Source organism: Zootoca vivipara, chromosome 1, assembly GCF_963506605.1.
Source record: "Zootoca vivipara chromosome 1, rZooViv1.1, whole genome shotgun sequence".
In the NCBI taxonomy this organism is placed as follows: Eukaryota; Metazoa; Chordata; class Lepidosauria; order Squamata; family Lacertidae; genus Zootoca; species Zootoca vivipara.
In genome coordinates, this window is record NC_083276.1 from 43,092,563 (window position 1) to 43,113,171 (window position 20,609).

General features: G+C 39.9%; 1 protein-coding gene across 5 annotated transcripts in view; it reads left to right on the plus strand.

The window, feature by feature from the left end:
• MAPKBP1 (mitogen-activated protein kinase binding protein 1) overlaps positions 1 to 20,609 on the plus strand; it is a 139,583-nt gene that overhangs the window by 81,851 nt on the left and 37,123 nt on the right. For all 5 annotated transcript variants that reach the window (XM_035111943.2, XM_035111951.2, XM_035111968.2 and 2 more), the window contains 5 exons: positions 2,703 to 2,873; positions 11,911 to 12,048; positions 12,820 to 13,002; positions 15,391 to 15,551; positions 19,033 to 19,222. In XM_035111943.2, coding sequence (XP_034967834.1) covers positions 2,703 to 2,873; positions 11,911 to 12,048; positions 12,820 to 13,002; positions 15,391 to 15,551; positions 19,033 to 19,222 — 843 coding nt within the window. The remainder of the gene's footprint in view (positions 1 to 2,702; positions 2,874 to 11,910; positions 12,049 to 12,819; positions 13,003 to 15,390; positions 15,552 to 19,032; positions 19,223 to 20,609) is intronic.

The window sequence follows — 20,609 nt, forward strand, 5'->3', positions numbered from 1 at the left end:
TTAAGAGAGGAAAGGAAAGCACATTTGGAAGGAAGCCTTGAGAATAGTGACAAAGATCCTGGTGCCTGTGGCTTTGGCGGGGTTTAGTTGCTGGCAGAAAGTTTTTTCCTTTGAGAGATGCATAAAAGGAGGACAAAGATGACTGCATTCAGTTTCTAATGCAGACCAGATACACAATGCTCATACTGTAAGTGTAATGAAGCCTGAATTGATGAATGCTGGAAGCCCACAAAAATGTTGACTGTCCTCTTCTTGTCCATGTTGGACAGATGCCAGAGATGTCTTCTGAGGCGGATTCCAATTGGGCCCTGCACACAAACATTTCTTTTTTTATTACCCCAGATGCCTTGGACTTTAAATATAAAATTTAAGAGATGATTACCTCCCCACACTGCAAAAAGATGAGTAATAATTAAAGAAATAATTAGTGAAATGTCCTTTCTCCCTCTTCTACTGAACCTCTCCAGAGCAGGAACCATCTCTACCAACTTCCTCCATTGATGTACATAATGTTAGAAACCTGCTGTGTAATAATAACAATAGGTGAAAATCGATGCTTCAGTAATACAAACGTTCTGTCAGAGCAAGTATTTCTGCTCTCCAGATGGAGCGATCTCAGCTCTCCTCCCCCAATGCACTGTTCTGCTAGGGATAGTCTGGCCTGTCTACACCTGTACAGTACGTGAAAATAAAATGTGAGACATGAGAGATATTTCCTACATCTGGTGGGAAGAACGTGTGTGTGTGTGTGTGTGTGTGTGTGTGTGTGTGTGTGTAAATCTCATCTTTATTTTACTATATATAAATATTTATAAACCACAGTTTCCTAAAAATGCAAGAAGGCGGTCTACCCCATGCAAAAATTACAATAAATCATCAACGAAACACCAATAAAAACATCCACTAATACTACTAGACTAAAGGAAAATTCACATTTCAAAGCCCTGTCTAAATAACACTGTTTTTTGGTGATGTCTAAAAGAAGGCAGGGATAATTCGTGCCAGAGCTCTGCTGGCAGGGAGATCCACAGGCCAGGTCCCATGTAAATTATGACTGAAAGGGTCATGGGGAACCACAGTAAGTGCCCCATCAAAGAATCTCAGTGATCAAGACGGAGCATAAGAGATCAGGTTGTCCTTAAGGTACTTTGGCCCCAAGTTGTTTAGAATGCAAGAACCTTGAAGCTGACCCAGTAGCAACTGGCAAACAGTGCAGCTCTCTCGGCAGAGGAATGGTGTGTTGCCAGTATGCATGAAGATAGCTTGAAATGTGATAGGTAGGTTGTTATTCAATGGAGAAGCTAGGCCATTGTGCCAGGTACATGTTTGTTTGGTTTTTTAAATATATGTATATATAAAGATACAGTACAGGCATTTTATTATTTGACCCCTCTCTGCACCAGAGACTTTCCCTTACCTGCACATTATCAAGAGGCTCAGTTAACCCTGGCTAGAAAAAGGCTCCGCTTTGGTTGCCATGGTGATGTCACCTAGAAGGCCACCTTTTTACAGGCTTTTGTGAAATCACGAGGAAGCTGTTGAGTAGGAGTTGCCTGTCAGGCATGTACTTCTCTATATTTCACTTTAAAATAAAGTGCTTCATTTTGGTTGCAGTACTAGAGAAAGGTGTTAATGGAACAAAAGAAGAGTTCTTTAAAAACAAACAAACAAACAAACAAACAAACAAACAAACAAACAGCAAAGCCTGTTCCTGTTCATCATTTACTCTTAAAACAAAATAATATGGTCACTTATGGGGCTAATTTAACTGTGTTCTTCATATTATTTCTTAGTTTTCTTTACAGACTGCTGCAGTTAGCATAAATTTCTCCCTCATTTGGGAGTTTTCAGGAGTGTCCCCTCTCCTAAAGAATACTTTAAGTCTCTATCTATATCTCCTTATCTATATTCTTGCTAACAGTCTCAAATAACTCTAAAAGGTTAGTGTTACAGGACTTAACCTTGCAGAAGCTATGCTGACTCTTCTTCTATATGCTTGGGAATTATACTCTCAATAATGCTTTCTACTAGTTTTCTACTAGTTTTCTACTAGTTTTCTACTAGTTTTCCCAGAACAGATGTTAAGCTAACCACACTGTAATTTCCAGGGTCCCCTCTGTATTCCTTCATAAGAATTGGTGTTTCTAGCGCTGCAAATCATCCTTTATAGAGTAAAAATAATAATCATATTTTTAGCTGAAGATTTCTGTGCAGAAATGCACATTTGACTTGTCATGCACATTGCAAAGTGTATTTAATTGACTGTATATGTAGGTGGATAATAATAATAATAATAATAATAATAATAATAATAATAATAATATTCCCCAACCACTCTGGGTGACTTTCAACAGAAATATTAAAATACACTAATTTCTTAAATATTAAAAGCTTTGCTAAACAGGGCTGCCTTCAGCTGTCCTCTAAAAGTCTGGTCGTTAATTTTCTTTTTGACATCTGGTGGGAGGGTGTTCCACAGGGCAGGCGCCACTACCGAGAAGGCCCTCTGCCTGGTTCCCTGTAACTTGGCTTCTCGCAGTGAGGGAACTGCCAGAAGGCCCTCGGCACTGGACCTCAGTGTCCAGGCAGAGCGATGGATGTGGAGACGCTCCTTCAGGTTTACTGGACCAATGCATCGCCACTGGCTTTAAGGTTTGTATTAAGTGCCTCTGCTCATTGCCATTGTTGTTTCTCGTTTCCAGAGTGGGCACATGCCTGCTGTTCGAGTATGGGATGTTGCTGAACGGACCCAGGTGGCTGAACTTCACGAACATAAGTATGGTGTTGCATGTGTGGCGTTCTCCCCGAGCTCCAAGTACATTGTGTCTGTGGGTTACCAACATGACATGATAGTCAATGTATGGTCCTGGAAGGTAATAATAATAATAATAATAATAATTTAATAATAATAATAATAATAATAATATAAGAATATTCTTTTTAGTATTCACATTAGCAGAAGTGGAATCTGTGGGTAGTGATGGTGGTGGGGGTTTAAATTAATTTTTGGAATAAGCATGCTAAAATCTGGCAGTAGCCTCATTGGAAAGAAAACAGCCCGCCTATCTTCATGACTTCCTCTCCTTCTTATCTAATGTGCACACAATGGAATATCGCAGCAGGCAATTCTTCCTTTTCCATACTTTCGACTGGAACATAGATGGACCAGTGATCTCGCTTATACCAAGTCACAGAATTGTTCCACCTCACTAGCAGCAGCTCCCCAGGGTTTCAGACAGGGACATTCTCAGCTCTATTTGGGCATATCAAGGATTGAATTTAGGACTGTCTTCACACAAAGCAGATGCTCTACCATTGAGCCCATGGTACTTTCATAAGATGAAAGAACATGTTTACTATGTTTTAGGTGGTATTCATTCTAGGCTCTTTGGTAGCAAAGTGGTGTGTGTGTGTGTGTGTGTGTGTGTGTGTCCGTCCGTGTCCTCCCAAGGTCTTTAATTTTTTTTTGTTCCCTGTGATATCCAGAAATGCTTTTTACAATTGTTATTGCTGATAGCAGAAGCTGCTTCTCCAGGGAGAGAGAATCCTTTGATCGGATGAACAAATAAACTGGCAGTTTTTCTTTAAACAAGAGTGTACTTTATTTCCTGCAAAAGTTGATATGTATTAAGCTTTCTTGTTTACATGTGGGAATTCATGCATAAGATGTTTAACACAAGGAAGACGAGAATGCCTTTTTTGTGCCAAGCTAATACAGACTAGACTGTTTGAGAGGCGAGGGGCAATAATCTGCTTATTTAGTTTTTATGTGTATAGCCTGCTGTTCAGCATGTTATGTTAACCATGTTCAAGGATTTGACTTTGGGCTATTTTGCCATGTTATTTAAGATCTTTCACTATGTCTTACCTGTCCACATTAATCCACTTGTTTCAAAATATTTTATTCTGATAGGTCAGATTTAGTCATAAGCAAATCATACACACACACACACACACACACACACACACACACACACACCGAATTTTGATAACCAGGCATGTGAATACATCTCCCGGTTATATCTATTTGAGGTCCTAATCTGATTTTTTTTCCTGCGCTAGTGAGAGCTTGTGTTTGTGTGTGGTGATGGACTAGGCAATACCCTTCCCTTGGTAGCTTAGTTACCTACAGGTAACTAGACGCAGATGCTCCATGAAGATACCAAATCAAGTGGGAGTCTAATGCACACATTTCTTCCCCTTCCAGAAAAGGGGAGATTGAGAATGCTGTCAGCTTTATCATCTTGAAATAAGTTTCTCTAAAATCCTTCTATCTAGGTATGAAGGAAAATGTGCCCAGACACAGTGCATACTGAGCTTAAAACATATATTGCTGACTTCCGGTTTTGCCGCGGGACGCGCTACACGCTCTTGCCGAGAGCTCTGCAGCCTCGGTAAAAGTTATTAAGGAAAAAGGGGTGTCGACGGCATTTCGCGCCCCCACAAAAAAAGGTTGGGAAGGCGATTCTCAACTGAAGAAGCCGGTGGTGTCTAAAAGGAGCTCCTGGCATCCCTCGCTGGAAAGCTGAGGAGAGGGGGAGACCTGGACACGGAGGCGCTGAGACCAGTTTCCTTAATACAAGCCTGCAAGAGCGACGCGACCAGGGTCGGTAAAATTTCCCTTTTCTCATTCTTACCTCGAACTGGAGCGTGGGTTTAATCAAGAGCTGCGGAGAAGATCCCCTCCCCCCTAATGAACTGAGCTCTAGAAGGAACTTAAAAGGAATTTAAAAAGGAGGAGAGCGCAACGTGAGTTGGAAGCACAAAGAAGGGGGAGGGAGCCTTAAGAACGTGCGAAAAAAACAGTAGTAAGATCTAAGGAACGCTGCCGGGATAAGACTGAAGTAAGACAAAGATTTTTAAGCTTATGAAGTTCTTTTAAGCGAAGTCTTCCATATGTTGAGATTAAACTAATGCATGCAACTGAACCTTGCCTGAAAAGAAAGGGTTGAGAAAGAGACAACTGCGTGAGAGGGGAGCGATTGGAAGGCTGGGGAAAAGCAGCGATCGAGTGGGGCTCTGACGGGCTGTGGCGCTACTTGAGAGTAAGACTGATAATTAGAAGTTCTGAGTTTTAAAATGGTGGATGCTTTTACAGTAAAGATGACTGAGCAAAAGAGCTAAGAGAAGAAGCAGGAAGTAGGGGGAGAGCTGAAGACAAAGAGAGGTGATTTAAGAGAGAGCTAAAGTCCGATTGTGACTCAAACAGCGACGCCAGAGGAAGAGTCTAAAAACACAGTCCTTTTTGAGTGAAGTAAAACAGCGACGCCAGAGGAAGAATATAAAAGACAGCCCATTCTAAGTGACTCAAGGGGCAGACTCCATCTGGTGGACAAAGAGAGTAACTGCAGTGGAAAATAATTAAAATAATTAAAATGCCACCAAAACTAGCAGGAACAGGAAGTCAACAGCAGAGAAGGAGTTCCACAATGGAGGCGGAGCTGGATTTGAGAGAGCTTATTTTAAGCTTAAAAAGTGACATAGGAGATGTCAAAAAGGACTTGACTGAGATTAAAAAGGAAATGAGTGATAGAGTAAAATCTTTGGAAGAAAAAGTAGACAAAATGGAAGAAAAAATGGACCAAGGCGAAAAAGAAAGAACTGATATAAAAAATGAGCTGAAAGAAGTGGAGGATAAAAGTCGAGCAACGGAAGCAGAAATTCAAGAGATGAAAAATAGAATTTTGGCACTAGAGAACAGCATCCAGAAAGCAAACAAAGAAAAGAAAGAAGACAGAAAGGAGATGGAAAAGATGAGAAAAGATCTAGAAGAACATAGAGCATTACAGGAGGCCGCTTTGGACGCACTCGCGATGATGCAGTTAAAATTAAGAGAGAAGACGTTAAGGTTTCGAAATATCCCTGAAAAAGATAATGAAGACATCGAGAAATTAATTGTGGAAGAAATAGCAAGCTGGTTGGAGTTGGAAAAGGAGGGGATTGAAGAAAGAGTGGAGAAAGCATTTAGAGTGAATTCAAAGAAGGCGAAAGAGAATAACTGGCCGGGGGACTGTCTGGTGACTTTCACTGCCGGATGGTTAGTGGAAAAAATCCTACAGAAAAAAGGGAAAAAGAAGTTGAGAATACATGGAGTGGAGATAGTGATCCTGAAGGAAATTCCGCCAAGGCTGATTCAAAAGAGACAGAAGTACCAATTTCTAGCCAAACCATTAAAAAGGAAGAGAATAATATTTCGATGGGAATATCCTGAGGGACTATCTTTTTATTATAAAGGAAGGCGGAGAAAGTTTGAATCAGTAGGACAAGCGGACATTTTCTGGAGAAAGTACTGGCAGGAGCTAGGTGGCGAAAGGGTAAGACCAGGAGAAGAACAACTAGACAGCAGCCTGGAGGACGAAGATGAAGATAGTGCCAAAGTCGAAGAAGAAAACGTTGCAGAGATAGAAGAGGAAGAGGGGCAGATATTAGAGACTTAAGATGTTAAAGGAAACGGACAAGGGGAGTCACAATGGGATGTAAGGGAAATAATGTAACACGCCTCAAGGTATAATGGGTACTGGGAACTCCCCCGAAAAAATGCTTCTTCTGTTGGGTACTGTTGTGTTTTTTGTGTGACTAGTGAATGATAAGAGAAAGAAAAAGTGGGAAAGTATATATATCTTTTATCTTTCATACATATATAAAGGAGAGAAACTCCTCTTCTTTTTTGATAAATAAATCGATAATAAATTGAAAATTTGAAAATAAATAAAATGAAACTCAAAACAATTTCATGGAATGTGAATGGCTTAAATAATAAGAAAAAAAGAAATAAATTGGGACATGTGCTAAAAAAACCTAATTGGGATATAATCTGTCTCCAAGAGACGCATATTAACAAAAAACATGAAAAAATTCTTGAAAATGAGAAATTAGGGAAGACATTTGTGGCGGCTGCGGATAAAAAAAAAAGAGGAGTTGTACTTTATATCAAAGGAAAATGGGAACCGAATTTAATTTGGAAAGATCAAGATGGGAGAATAATAATGGTAGAGATAAAAGTTGAAGGAGTAAAATGGTTAATCGTGGGAATATACGCACCCAATGGGAGAAAAAGTAATTTTTTTCAAGTTTTGGAAAGGAAATTATTTGAACATATAGAAAAAAATATATTAATCATGGGAGATTTTAATGGAGTTCAGAAACCAGAATTAGATAAATCAGTGAATAGAGGAAAAAAGAAAGAAATTAAACTTCCCCAAAGCTTCAATAATATGGTGGAAAATTTAAATCTGGTTGATGCGTGGCGGCATAAATACCCAATTAAAAAAGACTTCACTTATTATTCTTCCGTGCACCAGACAGCGAGCAGAATCGATGGAATTTGGATTTCCAAAGAATTAACAACTAAAATTGGGAGAGTAGAAATACTCCCCAAGACATTAACCGATCATAGCCCAGTAACACTTGGTCTAGAGGATACAGAACAAGAAAGAAACAGGAGGTGGAGGATGAATATCTTCCTATTAAATGATGAAAAGATTGTACAGGGAGCGCGCGAATTAATGAAAGAATATTTTGAACTCAATCGGAACGGGGAGGTAAATTTGAAAACAATATGGGATGCAGGAAAAGCGGTGGTGAGGGGCTATTTCATCCAGCAAAATAAAATTGATAGGAAATTAAAGGAAAATAAGAAAATAGAATTAATGGAAAAGATAAGAAAGAAGGAGAAATTATTATATAAATTAAAAAATAAAGAAATTGAACAAGAAATTAAAATTTTGAGATTAGAGTATGAAAACCTAATAGAGCAAGAAATGGAAAAACAAATGCAATTTTGGAAGTATAAGTATTTCGAGTGGGCCAACAAACCAGGCAAGTTGCTCGCGTGGCAATTAAAAAAAAGGAAAAGTGAGAGGATAATCAATAGATTAAAAATAAGGGGGAAGATGATAGAAAAACCCAAGGAAATAAGGAAAGTATTTGAGGATTTTTACACAGAATTGTATCAAAAAGGAAACGAAAATGAAAGGGAAATAGAAGAATATATAAGTAATGCAAAACTAACAAAAATTATGAAAGAGAAAATGGAAAAAATGAATGAAAGCATAAGTGAATTGGAAATTAGAGAAGTAATACAAAAAATGAAAATCGGGAAATCTCCAGGGCCTGATGGCCTACCAATAGAGTATTATAAAAAATTAGAGGATATATTAATAACACCATTGAAAAAATTAATTAATGAAATCTTAGAGGAGGGTAAGACACCAGACACCTGGAGAGATGCAATTATTACCTTATTACCTAAGCAGAACAGTGACCTGGAATCCCCAGTAAATTATAGGCCCATATCACTTCTAAATAATGATTATAAAATTTATGCGGGAGTCTTAGCTAATAGATTAAACTTAATACTAAAAGAAATTATACACGAAAACCAGGCTGGATTTATCAAAAACAGACAGATTAAAGATAATATAAGAAATATTGTTAATATCATTGAACACCTGGAGAGTAATAGAGGAAAACAAGCAGCATTATTAACAATAGATGCTGAGAAAGCTTTCGACAAAGTGTCGTGGGCTTTTCTCAAGAAAGTATTAGAGGAGCAGGGATTTGGAGAAAGGTTGAGAAGAGCAATAGGGGCAATATATGAAGACCAAAGAGCTAGAATTGTGATAAATGGGGTAATTTCTGAAGAGATTAGAATCTATAAAGGCACGAGACAAGGGTGCCCATTGTCCCCCCTGCTATTTATCATAGTGCTGGAAACCGTGTTGAAAAAGATTAGAGAAGAAAAAGAAATAGAAGGAATCAAGCTAGGACTGAAAAGATATAAAATTAGAGCATATGCGGATGACATAATCGTCACCACTGAAAACCCCCTACAAAGCATCCCTAAAACTTTGGAAAAGATTAATGAATTTGGGAAATTAGCCGGATTTAAAATAAATTATAATAAGAGTGGTATCCTAACAAAAAATATGGAAGAAGCAGAAAAGAAAGAATTACAAGAGATAACTGGCATTGAAATTAAGAAAAAAATAAAATATTTAGGAATCTACATAACAGCAAATAATATAAACTTAATCCAAGACAACTATGAAAAAACCTGGAAAGAGATCAAAAGAAAAATGGAAACGTGGACAAAGTTAAAAATCTCACTGTTAGGTAGAATTTCCGTCATAAAAATGAATGTGCTACCAACGATGATGTTTTTATTTCAAAACCTACCAATCTTGGGAGGGTCTAAATGCTTCGATAATTGGAGAAAAGATATTAGCAAATTTATTTGGGATGGGAAAAAGCCGAGGATCAGATATAAAGTATTAATTGACAAAAAGGAAAGAGGTGGATTAAATTTACCGGATTTCAAATTGTATCATGATGCGGCTGCCCTATTTTGGTTAAAAGAATGGATTGAGTTAAAAGATAGTGAAGTTCTGGACCTTGAAGGTGCTGGGCTGGGGTTTGGTTGGCACTGGCATTTGTCAAGAGAAAAATTAAATGTACACAATGCCTTGTGGAACAACATTATTAGGAAATCAATCTACAGAACATGGATAAAATACAGGGGGATATTGGAGCCGAAGACACCGTGGTGGATATCACCTAAAGAAATAATATCAGTTAAAAAAATAAATATGGAAAATAATTGGCCAACATATAATGAATTATTAGAAAAGGTAGATGGGAATTTAAAATTAAAAGATTATAATGAAATTAGAAAATATTGTAATGTGTGGTTACAATATTTTGAAATTAATGAAAGATTTAAAAAAGATAAGATAATTGGCTTCGAAAAAGAGATGTCTAAATTTGGTAAAATAATATTGGAAGGGGGAAATAAATTTATAAAAAATTTGTATGAAGTGATTTTGGAATGGGAAACCAAAGATGAATTAACGAAAGATGTAATGGTTAAATGGGCACAAGATGTGAGTAAACCAATAATGTATGAAAATTGGGAAAAATTATGGACAAGGGATATCAAAATGATAACTAGTTATGATTTAAAAGAAAATATCTATAAAATGCAATTTAGGTGGTATCTAACCCCGGTGCGCTTGGCAAAGATATACAAGGGAAATGATAAGTCCTGCTGGAGGTGCAAGGAAGAAACTGGAACATTTATACATGTCTGGTGGTGGTGTAAAAAAATAAGAAATTTTTGGGATGAAATATATAAGGAGTTAAAAAAGATAACCAAAACATCATTCAAGAAAGATCCGGAAATATTTCTTTTGAGTATGTTAAGTGACGAAATCAAGGCTGAAAACAGATGCGTGGTAATGTATAGCACCATAGCCGCCAGAGTCCTAATCGCACAAAACTGGAAAAGTGATAAAATTCCAAACATAAAGGATTGGTTACTGAAAGTAGTGGGATATAAGAATTTGGCTATTAAAAATGGGATTTCAAAAGGATTGGGTAGAGAAAAAGCGGGCAAGAATTGGGAATCCTTCGAACTTTATATGAAAAATAAGGTCGAATAAGCGAATCTTGTGGCAGAGGTAGGAAAGGCAAGGAAATCAGAGAGAAGGAAAAAAAAATCAAATTGAGTATGCATCAGAAGAAAGAAAGATAATCAACATATAGGAATGACTGGAAGTCATCAGGGGGAGAGGGCAGGGGGAGGGCAGTTAGCGGTTAGCTTTTTAACACTAATGGTCAAAATGATTTAGATTAAAATTTGGGAAAATAAGGGGCCAAGTATGGATGACTCTCGGAAAGAATGATTTGTCTATCCTTATCTGGTCCTATTATAAATTTTTATGTTCTGTTTGACGATTAGGGTTTTTTTTTTTTTTTAATGTCAGTTTTTCTATTTTTGTTATGTTATAATTATGATTTAGAGATATTATAATATTATTATATATTATAATATTGTTCTGTTTAAGTTATTGTTTTTGTTAAGTTTTGTCTTTTTCTTTTTTCTTAATTTCTTTTTCTCTATGTTAATGTTATATGTGTAAATAATTATTATTAATAAAGTTTATTTTTAAAACTAAAAAAAAAAAAAACATATATTGCTACATTTTTATTATGTGAAAGCTGAAGTAGCACTGTTATAAGCAAGGCTCGGAGCCAACCAAAGATGGTATAAATTTTATGTCTTAGAATCATAGAACCATAGTCTCTTTGGTGCAGTGACTTGGATGTTTTCTATTATGTGTGTCTGGAAGATATGTTGTGTGTGTGTGTGTGTGTGTGTGTGTGTGTGTATAAAATAATAATAATAAATTTTTATTTATACCCCGCCCTTCCTGGTTCAGAAACCCGGACTCAGGGCGGCTAACAACAAATTTAAAACACTTAATTGTAATACAACATAAAAGCAGCATAAAATACAGTATAAAATTTGTGGTAAAATACACACCTGGGTACTTTTAAATGTAGCCATGCGCAGCAGTATCTTAGAAAGGAAGAATGGTGGTGTCCCTTAGTCTAAATGTATGGTATCCCAAGTTAGGGATGAGTATGTGCTGATGATTCAAGTTACAGAACTCTTGCTGTTTAATTTGTTGTGTCATTTTATGCTTAGGGATGAGGTGGGGGTGGAAGGGCACAACCTATGTCTGCCTGCATACCTTATAGACACATAAATGTGCATATTAGGGATGTAGCCAACTCAGTCATACTCATGAGTAGAACCACTGATATCAATGGATTTTTCTTAGCCATCTCTATTGCATAATTCAGTTGGATGCAGCCCTATGTGTCCAAAGGGGAACTCTGCAACAAAAAGGAGGTCCCCAGTTGTTTGTGGGCTCTTTGCTGGCAGTACACTGAGCACATGAAGGGGAAAGGGAAGGTGGTTGTTTCTGCCCCTCTGCCCTTCTGTCTTTGCACCCCATTTCTGCAAGCGAAGTACAAATCTGTGATTTGTCGCTCACGACTTACATTTGCAAATAGAACCTCTTTGGTCAGCAAGAGATTTGATTTGCTTGAACATTTTCTTTCCAGAAAAACATTGTTGTAGCAGCCAATAAGGTCTCAAGCAAAGTGACAGCAGTGTCATTCTCTGAGGATTGCAGCTACTTTGTCACAGCTGGAAACCGGCACATCAAATTTTGGTACCTGGATGACAGCAAAACCTCAAAGGTGAGAGACACAAATGAGAAACTGCATATATGTGGGTGATGGGAAGGAACTGTTGAGACGGGGAGAGAGAATGCATTGTCTACAGAAGGTTTCGCTTTGCTTTATGCTGGTGGCTGATGGCTTGTGCCCTAAACAATTTTGGAAATACAGATAATCTGTTGTTCATTTTATTGATGATATTGGCCATTGAGAAATAAAATGCTTTATCCTATAATATTCACTGAGTGCATCTGAGAAGTTCTCTTCAGAACATTTTTAATTATCTTTTTTTATCAGAAGCAACATCAACATAGTAGATTTACAAAAGGAATGTTCAGCTATTTTGTAAATATATTTATTTTAAAAACAGAGGCTACCTTCACGCTTTCAATTTTCTCAATAGAACATGTTGTTCAACATTTTCCTGAATTTTATTACACCAGTTTATAGCCAGAGGGACCCTCTTCTCTATAAATTGATAGTCAACCTGCCTTCCTTCTCTTACTCTTACTGTGTTTTTGTTAGTTTTATCATTTGGACAGCATCCCGTATTCTCATAATCCAGCCTTGCAGTGTTGGGGTGTCGATTTCCTCCTGACTTGGAACTGATTGCCACATAGGCTGCTTTCAGAAAGTGTGTTTATCATTTCCCTGTCTTCTAGCAAGACATGATGTTAGACTATATCCCAATAATACAGTTGGTGGATTTATTTGTAGCACATGCCCTGTTCGAAACATTTATGCTCACCAACATACAGCAATCTTCTAAGATATTTTTCTCTTTTGTACCAGGTGAATGCTACAGTTCCCTTGCTCGGACGTTCCGGTTTGCTTGGGGAACTAAGGAACAACTTCTTCACAGATGTGGCATGCGGCAGGGGCAAAAAAGCAGACAGCACTTTCTGTATCACTTCCTCGGGTCTCCTGTGTGAATTCAACGAGAAGAGGCTGCTGGACAAGTGGGTGGAGCTGAGAGTAAGTGCAGAACCTGGAACTCTTGGTTGATGATGATGGGAAAGCACTAAGCCATAGGTCAGCAACGTCCGGCCCATGGGCCGGATGTGGCCCACGAAGGCTGTTTATCCGGCCCACGAGCCACCCAGTCACTGAGCCGCCCGCTTGGCAAGTCCCCTGTGCGCTGCGCTAAACCAGCACAGCGCGGCACAGGGACTTGCCGAGTGGTGCTGGAAATCGCTTCTGCGCATGCCCAGATGCGATTTTTGGCTTCCAGACATGTGCAGAAGCGATTTCCAGAGCCCCGGACATGGGCAGAGTGGCACCGAAAATCGCTTCTGCACATGTCCGGGCCACGGACAATTGTCCACGGGAACGATCCGGCTCATGGCCGGAAAACGTTGCCGATGCCCACACAAGCTGTTGTCCTGGGAGCTGAAGCACACTTGGTCTGAAGGCATGCTATGCAGCAACCTTGATGAAGTTAACCAGGTCTAGGTTTGGCCTGGAAGGAGTCTGCCTGGGAGCCTTATATATGGAAGAAAGGATGTTTTTATTATGTTTGTAGATATGTTGTAGCCACCCAGAATGGCTGGGGAAACCCAGCCAGATGGACGGGATACAAATAATAATAATAATAATAATAATAATAATAATAATAATAATAATAATTTTATTGGGAGTTTGTAAAAAAACAAAAAAACAAACAAAAACAAACCCTGCAAATGACCAGTGAGGTCCAAAATGACACTTGCCCTATTTGGATGGAAAGGCGATAGGTACAATTGAAAGGGGTATGTGGGCATGGGTGCGGAAACTCCCTTTCTCCTTGCCTCCCATACTACTGCAGCCCACATTCCCAGATTTCTCCTACCTGGGCTCAGATAGGAGTGAGCCTAGCTGGGAGAAAAAAGCACACATGGGGGAAAGCAAGTGCTTAGGGAAGGGTTCAGTGTCCCTTCTCCACGCACCTGCCCTTTGGCCCTTCCACAGTTTTTAGTTCTTTTTGTACCTCTACCTTCTATGTTACAAACAAATAGGGCACCACCAGGATTTCAAGTTTGTTGTCAGAGGGTTCATTTGCACCTCCCAGTAAAGTGCACTTTTTATTGGTCCATTTTGAAAGTCGTCTGTAGTTTGGGACAGAGATATATTCATGAAGTGTTTGGATATATCTATATATTTAGCATTTGGACAATTGTTTTCTGCAGAGAGTCACTTGAAAGCCTCTGTCACCCAGGCATGGTGGTGTCCTAAAATAAGACTCCAACTGTGCCCTCTGGGGAGACTCTGTGAATATTGCATGAGAATTGTCTTGAACAGCGTTTTTAGCAGCTCATTACTGCATTTCCTTCTCTAGCAAAAGCTAATGTATACACGTTTAAGGACTTTAAGTAAAAGTGATTTTAGAATATTTATTCCATGCAAAATAAAAATTCCTTCCAGTAGCACCTTAGAGACCAACTAAGTTTGTCATTGGTATGAGCTTTCGTGTGCATGCACTTCTTCAGATTTTGTTTGTTTCGACTACGGCAGACCAACACGGCTACCTACCTGTAACTATTCCATGCAGCCTCACATTACTGCTACTGTTCAGATGGGTAGCTGAATCTTGAGAAATGCTGATTTGCAGAAGCCCTAGTAGTTGTGACTGATCTGCACTACAAACTGAATTAGAATAACAGAATCATATAATTGTATGGTTGCAATTGTGCAAGGTGCCTTTTCTGCCTACAACGAAATAATAACTAGATCTGTGATGAATAGACGCCTAGTGTAGAGTTGTCACTGAACCGCACTGAAAACTTGCTCTCCCTTGTAATATGGTAAAACACAAAGGTTTGCATGTGTGTGTGATTTCTTTTTTTTAAACAGGAGCCTCACTCTCCATGTTGAATGTCTCTCTTTCTCTCTCCTCCTTTCCTTCCTTTCTGCACTGAAATCACCTTTTCTCTTTTACTTAGAACACAGACAGCTTCACAGTAAGTCAGAATGGCATTGTTGCCTCCAGCACCCCACTTCCACATCATGCCTCCCATTTGTTGTCATATTTTGCGATGGTGCAAATCGTAATATCGGGGAGAATATTTAGTGGGATAGGACAAAGTCTGAGCCAGAAAGTGTGTTTGGGCAGGGTTAGTTTCCTCTCCTGGTGGAGGGGAATATTGCCTCAGTATGGTGCGTAAATAATTGTTGTGTGACTTGCAGGAGGGAAAGGAACTGCTAGGAAAGGATATTCGCTTTCAAGAACCTTTCTTTTCATTTGGTGGCTTCATCTCATATTACTCACTTTCTTCACTTTCGTCCCTCTTTGTCCCCACCACCCTGATTTCCTTCTACCTTGTCATGCTTTTAATGTGGTGCTTTTTTAAGGAATGTGCTGCTCATGTGGGTGTCTTGTGTCCTCAGACCACTGTGGCAAACTGCATCTCTGTGAACCATGATTACATCTTCTGTGGCTGTGCGGATGGCACGGTGCGGATTTTTAACCCTTTGAACCTTCACTTTGTGACTACGCTCCCCAAGCCACACTTCCTGGGGACGGATATTGCCAGCGTCACTGAAGCCAGGTAGGAAAAGGGAAAGGCCCACAAGCCTCTTTTGTCATTACAAAATCTGTGATCTTGTACGATGTCTCAAAGTCATGGCAAGAGTCCCTGCTTGGTGTTTCACCTTTTCAGTCTGTAATGAAAGTGAAGGTGGGCCCATAGCTCAGCAGTAGGACACGTGCATTGCATGTAGAAGGATCCAGGTTTGATATGTGGCATCTGCAGAGATTCCTGTTTTGGAAAGGTGCTGCTCAAGTGCATTCATAGTCCTGGGATAGGCAGGCAAATAGTCTGACCAGGTACGAGGTAGTTTTGTGCATTAATAGAACTAAGCAGCTGTACATGTTTCCAGTGACCTACGAATTTGACTTCTCCCATCTTCCTTCTAAAGCAGTTCCTTCTGTGCCTTTACACCCAAAGCTTGTCTTGTAGTACTCTCTCCCTTCCTGCTCCCCAATCTCAATCTGCCATCGTCCTAGTAGGCTTTGGGGAGTTTAAGTAGGCAGAATGCGCTTGCCTTGGACTTTTTATCATTGGATATTTGGAGCTATGCATTGGTATGCACACACAACAAAGCATTCTTTTGTTGCCCTTCCAAGTCTTTTAATTAAATATGAATTTCTCTAGAAAACAAGCTTGATGCAAATAAGCATTCCTTGTTCAGCCTCTCCATGCCTGTGTGCAGCGTCTTTTAATATCTTGCTAGCTGGAATTGCTAGACCATTAGCATGTTGCTGCCCTTTTAGCCAGAGGGTCCCGTGATTGTTTGCATTTTGCAGGAGAGATTCAAGCACATACCAGGAAATCTGGGTTTGCACATTTCAAGCGAATTCAAGTGTTCTTTCACCCTAGCACAACAAATCCAAATTAAAAAAGAAACTGACTTTTTGCAGTTAGGAGACTAATGGTGAAATGCATTGAAAAGAGTAGGATGAATGAATTATTAACAGGAAAATGTGTAAACATCCCACAAGGAAATTGGGATGAGTGCAGGATGACTGTTGATTTGTAGTAAAACGAATGAGAACAAATTCTCAATGAAGACCAGATACGATCTAACATCTGTGTAAGCTCTGGGCAAGCAAATCAGGATGAGTGCTTAATAAACTGGTTCTCTAGAATAGCCCAGAAAGACAGAAAAAAATACAAATGCACAAGGCAAGTGCCTTTTCAGTGCACTGGCTCTTGGGTCTGAAAAGACCAACTACTCTGCAGATTAAAAAGTGATACGCCCTGTCCAGCTGTAGCCGAGAAAGCCATGACTGCACACTCCCATCCCTTGGCCACAATCATAGTTCACGCGTTTGGATTACAGTTTTGCCTTGCTGAGCCAAACTTCTGCTCGGAATGCAGCCTTGAGCAGCTAATGAGAATTGCATCCTAAAACTGCAATGATTTGAACTGGGAAGCTGGGCATCAAACGCGGAGTCTGTCTGTTCCGTTTCTAAAAGCCTCGTGTTGTTGGAGCACTCGGCCAGCTATGTGCTGGTTCTTTTTTCCTCCAGAAGCAATTTCTGCCAGTCCCATGCCTGTAATTTCTCTCCAAGCAGCCAAAATTACATGGCTCCAAAAAGTATGGCGCTTGGGAGCTGATTACAAACATAGCTGCATGCATTTTTTTTATTTGAAAGGAAGCTGAAAGCCACAGACATCATTAAAACCATTTCATGCAATAGGTTCTTTGTGGGATGCTTGTCTTGAGCCCTTCTGACAGCCCATGCTTCATTAATTACTTGGCTTTCAGTACAATCTCTGTTACATTCTTTGGTCTGCTAGTTCTCAAAATCTGACCCTTTCAGTTGCCCTAGGTATCTTTTTTAAAAACAACAACAACAATGTATTATTTATTTGATATTCTCTGCATTTCAGTTACTGTTCTAGATGTGTGGATGCTACTATAAGGGTCTGTTGCTGCTCTATTTCCCCCTCCCCCCCCCCGGAAAATGTACATGCAGTTTCTCCAAGATCTGATGGGATTCTGAGATAGGGACCACATAATGAATAATAGCACTAAGCAATCAGCGTAGATTGGTAACCTATTTAGAGCTTGAAGGTTTTTACCCCTCAGTTTTCCTGGTCTGCTATTTTTCCTGTTTTCCCACTCAACCTGTTTGCATGTGTGAATATAGGGGCATCACCATAAGGTGACACTTTTTACAGGGTAACTTATAAGCCAAGTCCCTGCCCTGAGGAACTTACAAACTAAATGTTGCTAATGGACTGTTGGTAGAGGGAGGAGAATAAAGGGAAGAGGCAAGAGTCATAGGAGAATATATTCAAATGTGGACACCTTGTAAGCAGCCATGTCCAGGTAGTAAGAATGGTGGTGGCAGATTCCAGATGATTAGCTGGAGAGGTTTCTGACCTAGAAAGAGATGGTTCTGGTTGTTGTTGTTTTAAAGGGTGTTTGATGTGTCACATGACTGATGTAGGATTGCGTGGGCTAGTAAACATTTTTGTACCCTAGTACCTTTCCTAGATTTATTTGTAAGCACTCTGTTTCTTGCTCACTTGTGTGCACATGTACATGTGTACACACACACACATATACAAGCAAGCAAACAAATACGAGGGGGGGGTGCCCCCTTCAGACTGCTTCATTTCCTACAATGGAAAAACTCTGATTTTTTTTTCTTTTTTCAAGTTAAATGAATATTTTAAAGATAAAGTTTTCCCATCAGCCTGTGCAGTTTGAGGATTTTGATGGAAGACAATCCATAGCATTAAGAGAGTGCAAATGCCGATGTATACCGTAAGCATATGCAACACTCAAATGCAAGATGCATTTCTGCACCTGGAGGGGTAGAGCTGTTTTCATGAGAGGGCCTCACAGAGCCTTTTTTTTTTTTTTTACATGTGAATTGCTGCTTGCCTTCTTCTTGTGACCTTTGATCTAGTTTGGAGGCACAAGAAGCAGGCATTGTGCATCAACTGTTCCTTTGACCGGGTTCCTTCCTTGTGGCTCATGTTGTTGTTGTTGTTGTCTCCCCTAATGGGTTTTGACTATGTGTGATTTTGGCTTTAGGTGCAATCCCTGGAACATAACCCCATGTAAGTTGCAGGCTTACTGAATCCTCTCTGCCACAAGTGCAATATTTACCCTGAGACCAGACAATCTCTCTCAGTTGCCCACTCCATTTGAAATAAGATTACAATACTGACCTGGGTTACAGGGGTCTTAATAACGATTAAAACAAGATAATTGTGCATGAAGCATTTCTGAACACTGGAAAGAATTATATAAGTGGGCAAGCGTAATTATATCATAAAGTGTTTAACTGGGTCAGCCTTTCCCAACCTGGATCCGTCCTGGCTATGCTGGCTGGGGCTGATGGGATTTGTAATCCCAAAACCCATGGAGCACACCAGGTTGGGAGAGGCCAAAATAGGGGGTGGTGGCCAGCAAAACAAGCAACCACCCCACCCAAGCTTCGGTATACTTTGTCACTTCTCTTTCACTTGTTCTTCCAACAATTCACCATTGTCCTCTCTTTCTTCACAGCCGGCTCTTCTCTAACGTGACCGATGCCAAGTATCCAGACACCATTGCCTTGACCTTTGACCCCAATAACCAGTGGCTCTCCTGTGTTTACAACGATCACAGCCTGTATGTGTGGGATGTCAAGGATCCCAAGAAAGTGGGCAAGGTTTATTCGGCATTGTACCACTCCTCTTGTGTTTGGAACGTTGAGGTAACCAATGATTAAGAAGGTTGTCATGCAGTGGGGGGAGTTGAGGGGAGCAGTTATTTGTGTAGTGGCAATAAGAAAGTTTCTCTCTCTTCTTGTTGGCTGGTTGCAAAACTGAAGTGAGTTTAAAATTAAGATGGTAATTCTCATTGTGGCAAGAAACCCCAAACAATCTTCCCTCCGCTTTTGTTAATGTGTTTTCCTTGCTTGCTTGGGTTCAGGCTGTAGGAAGAAGCAATACAGTCGTACCTTGGTTTTTGAATAGCTTAGTTCTCGAACATTTTGGTTCTCGAACACCGCAAACCCAGAAGTGGGTGTTCTGGTTTGTGAACTATTTTTGGAAGCCAAACGTCCGATGCGGCTTCCAATTGGCTGCAGGAGCTTCTGCGCTTTGGTTTCCGAACGTTTTGGAAGTCGAACGGACTTTCAGAATGGATTCTGTTCAATTTCCAAGGTACGGCTGTATTTTGCAACTGCAGTAATGAACTGCCTGAATCCATGGGGATGGAGACTAATTGTGCAGGGGGAGAAGAAGAAGAAGAAGAAGAAGAAGAAGAAGAAGAAGAAGAAGAAGAAGAAGAAGAAGAAGAAGAAGAAGAAGAAGAAGAAGAAGAAGAAGAAGAAGAAGAAGAAGAAGAGAATTACCCTTTCTACTCATGCAACTGAAAATTTAATGCACACATTGAGGACAGGGCCCAAGCTGAGGCATTTTCTATTAATTTAAAATATTTCACCTTTAAGTGAAGGTGTCCTTGGAAAGATATGGACCTGATGTTTCCCTGATGCAAGGATGGCCAGCATTGTGCCCTCCAGCTGTAGATAAAGTAAGGCTTGCATCGAGCTCCAGCCAGCATGGCCAGTGGTCTCATCTGGAGAGCACTGTTGGCTACCCCTGCCCTGGTCTTTGGCCTCCAAGAACAGCCCATGTAGTTACAAAGACTGTGTGGTTTCTTTTCTTCTTCCATTCTCTATACATAAAGGTGCAGGAAGAAAATGTGCTATGACCACAGTTTGCAACTTGAGAACATTTGGCTTCCTTGCTTCTAACTTTGGGAAAGGATATGTTGCAGATCTCTCCGATCAGTGCTTTCTTTTTCTGTCACCATCTTCTGAAATCAGTTTGTAACTCGAAAACTCCCTCGTGTAGATGTGTACTGAGCACCTATCCCAACAGGGCTGCTGCTTTGTGCGTCCAGAAACTTTCTCTTAGGGGGTTAGTCGGAAAAGGAACAAAGGACATTTCAGATCACCTCATTTTCTCAGTACAGTACTGGTTTCAGTTATGCCAGTGTCAAAGGATCATAGCAATAGCAGAATGCTGCTCCCTGGTGGTGTGTGCAAGAGTGTTTAAAGATATTTGCTCCTTTCTACTTGCATTGGTAATGAGCAT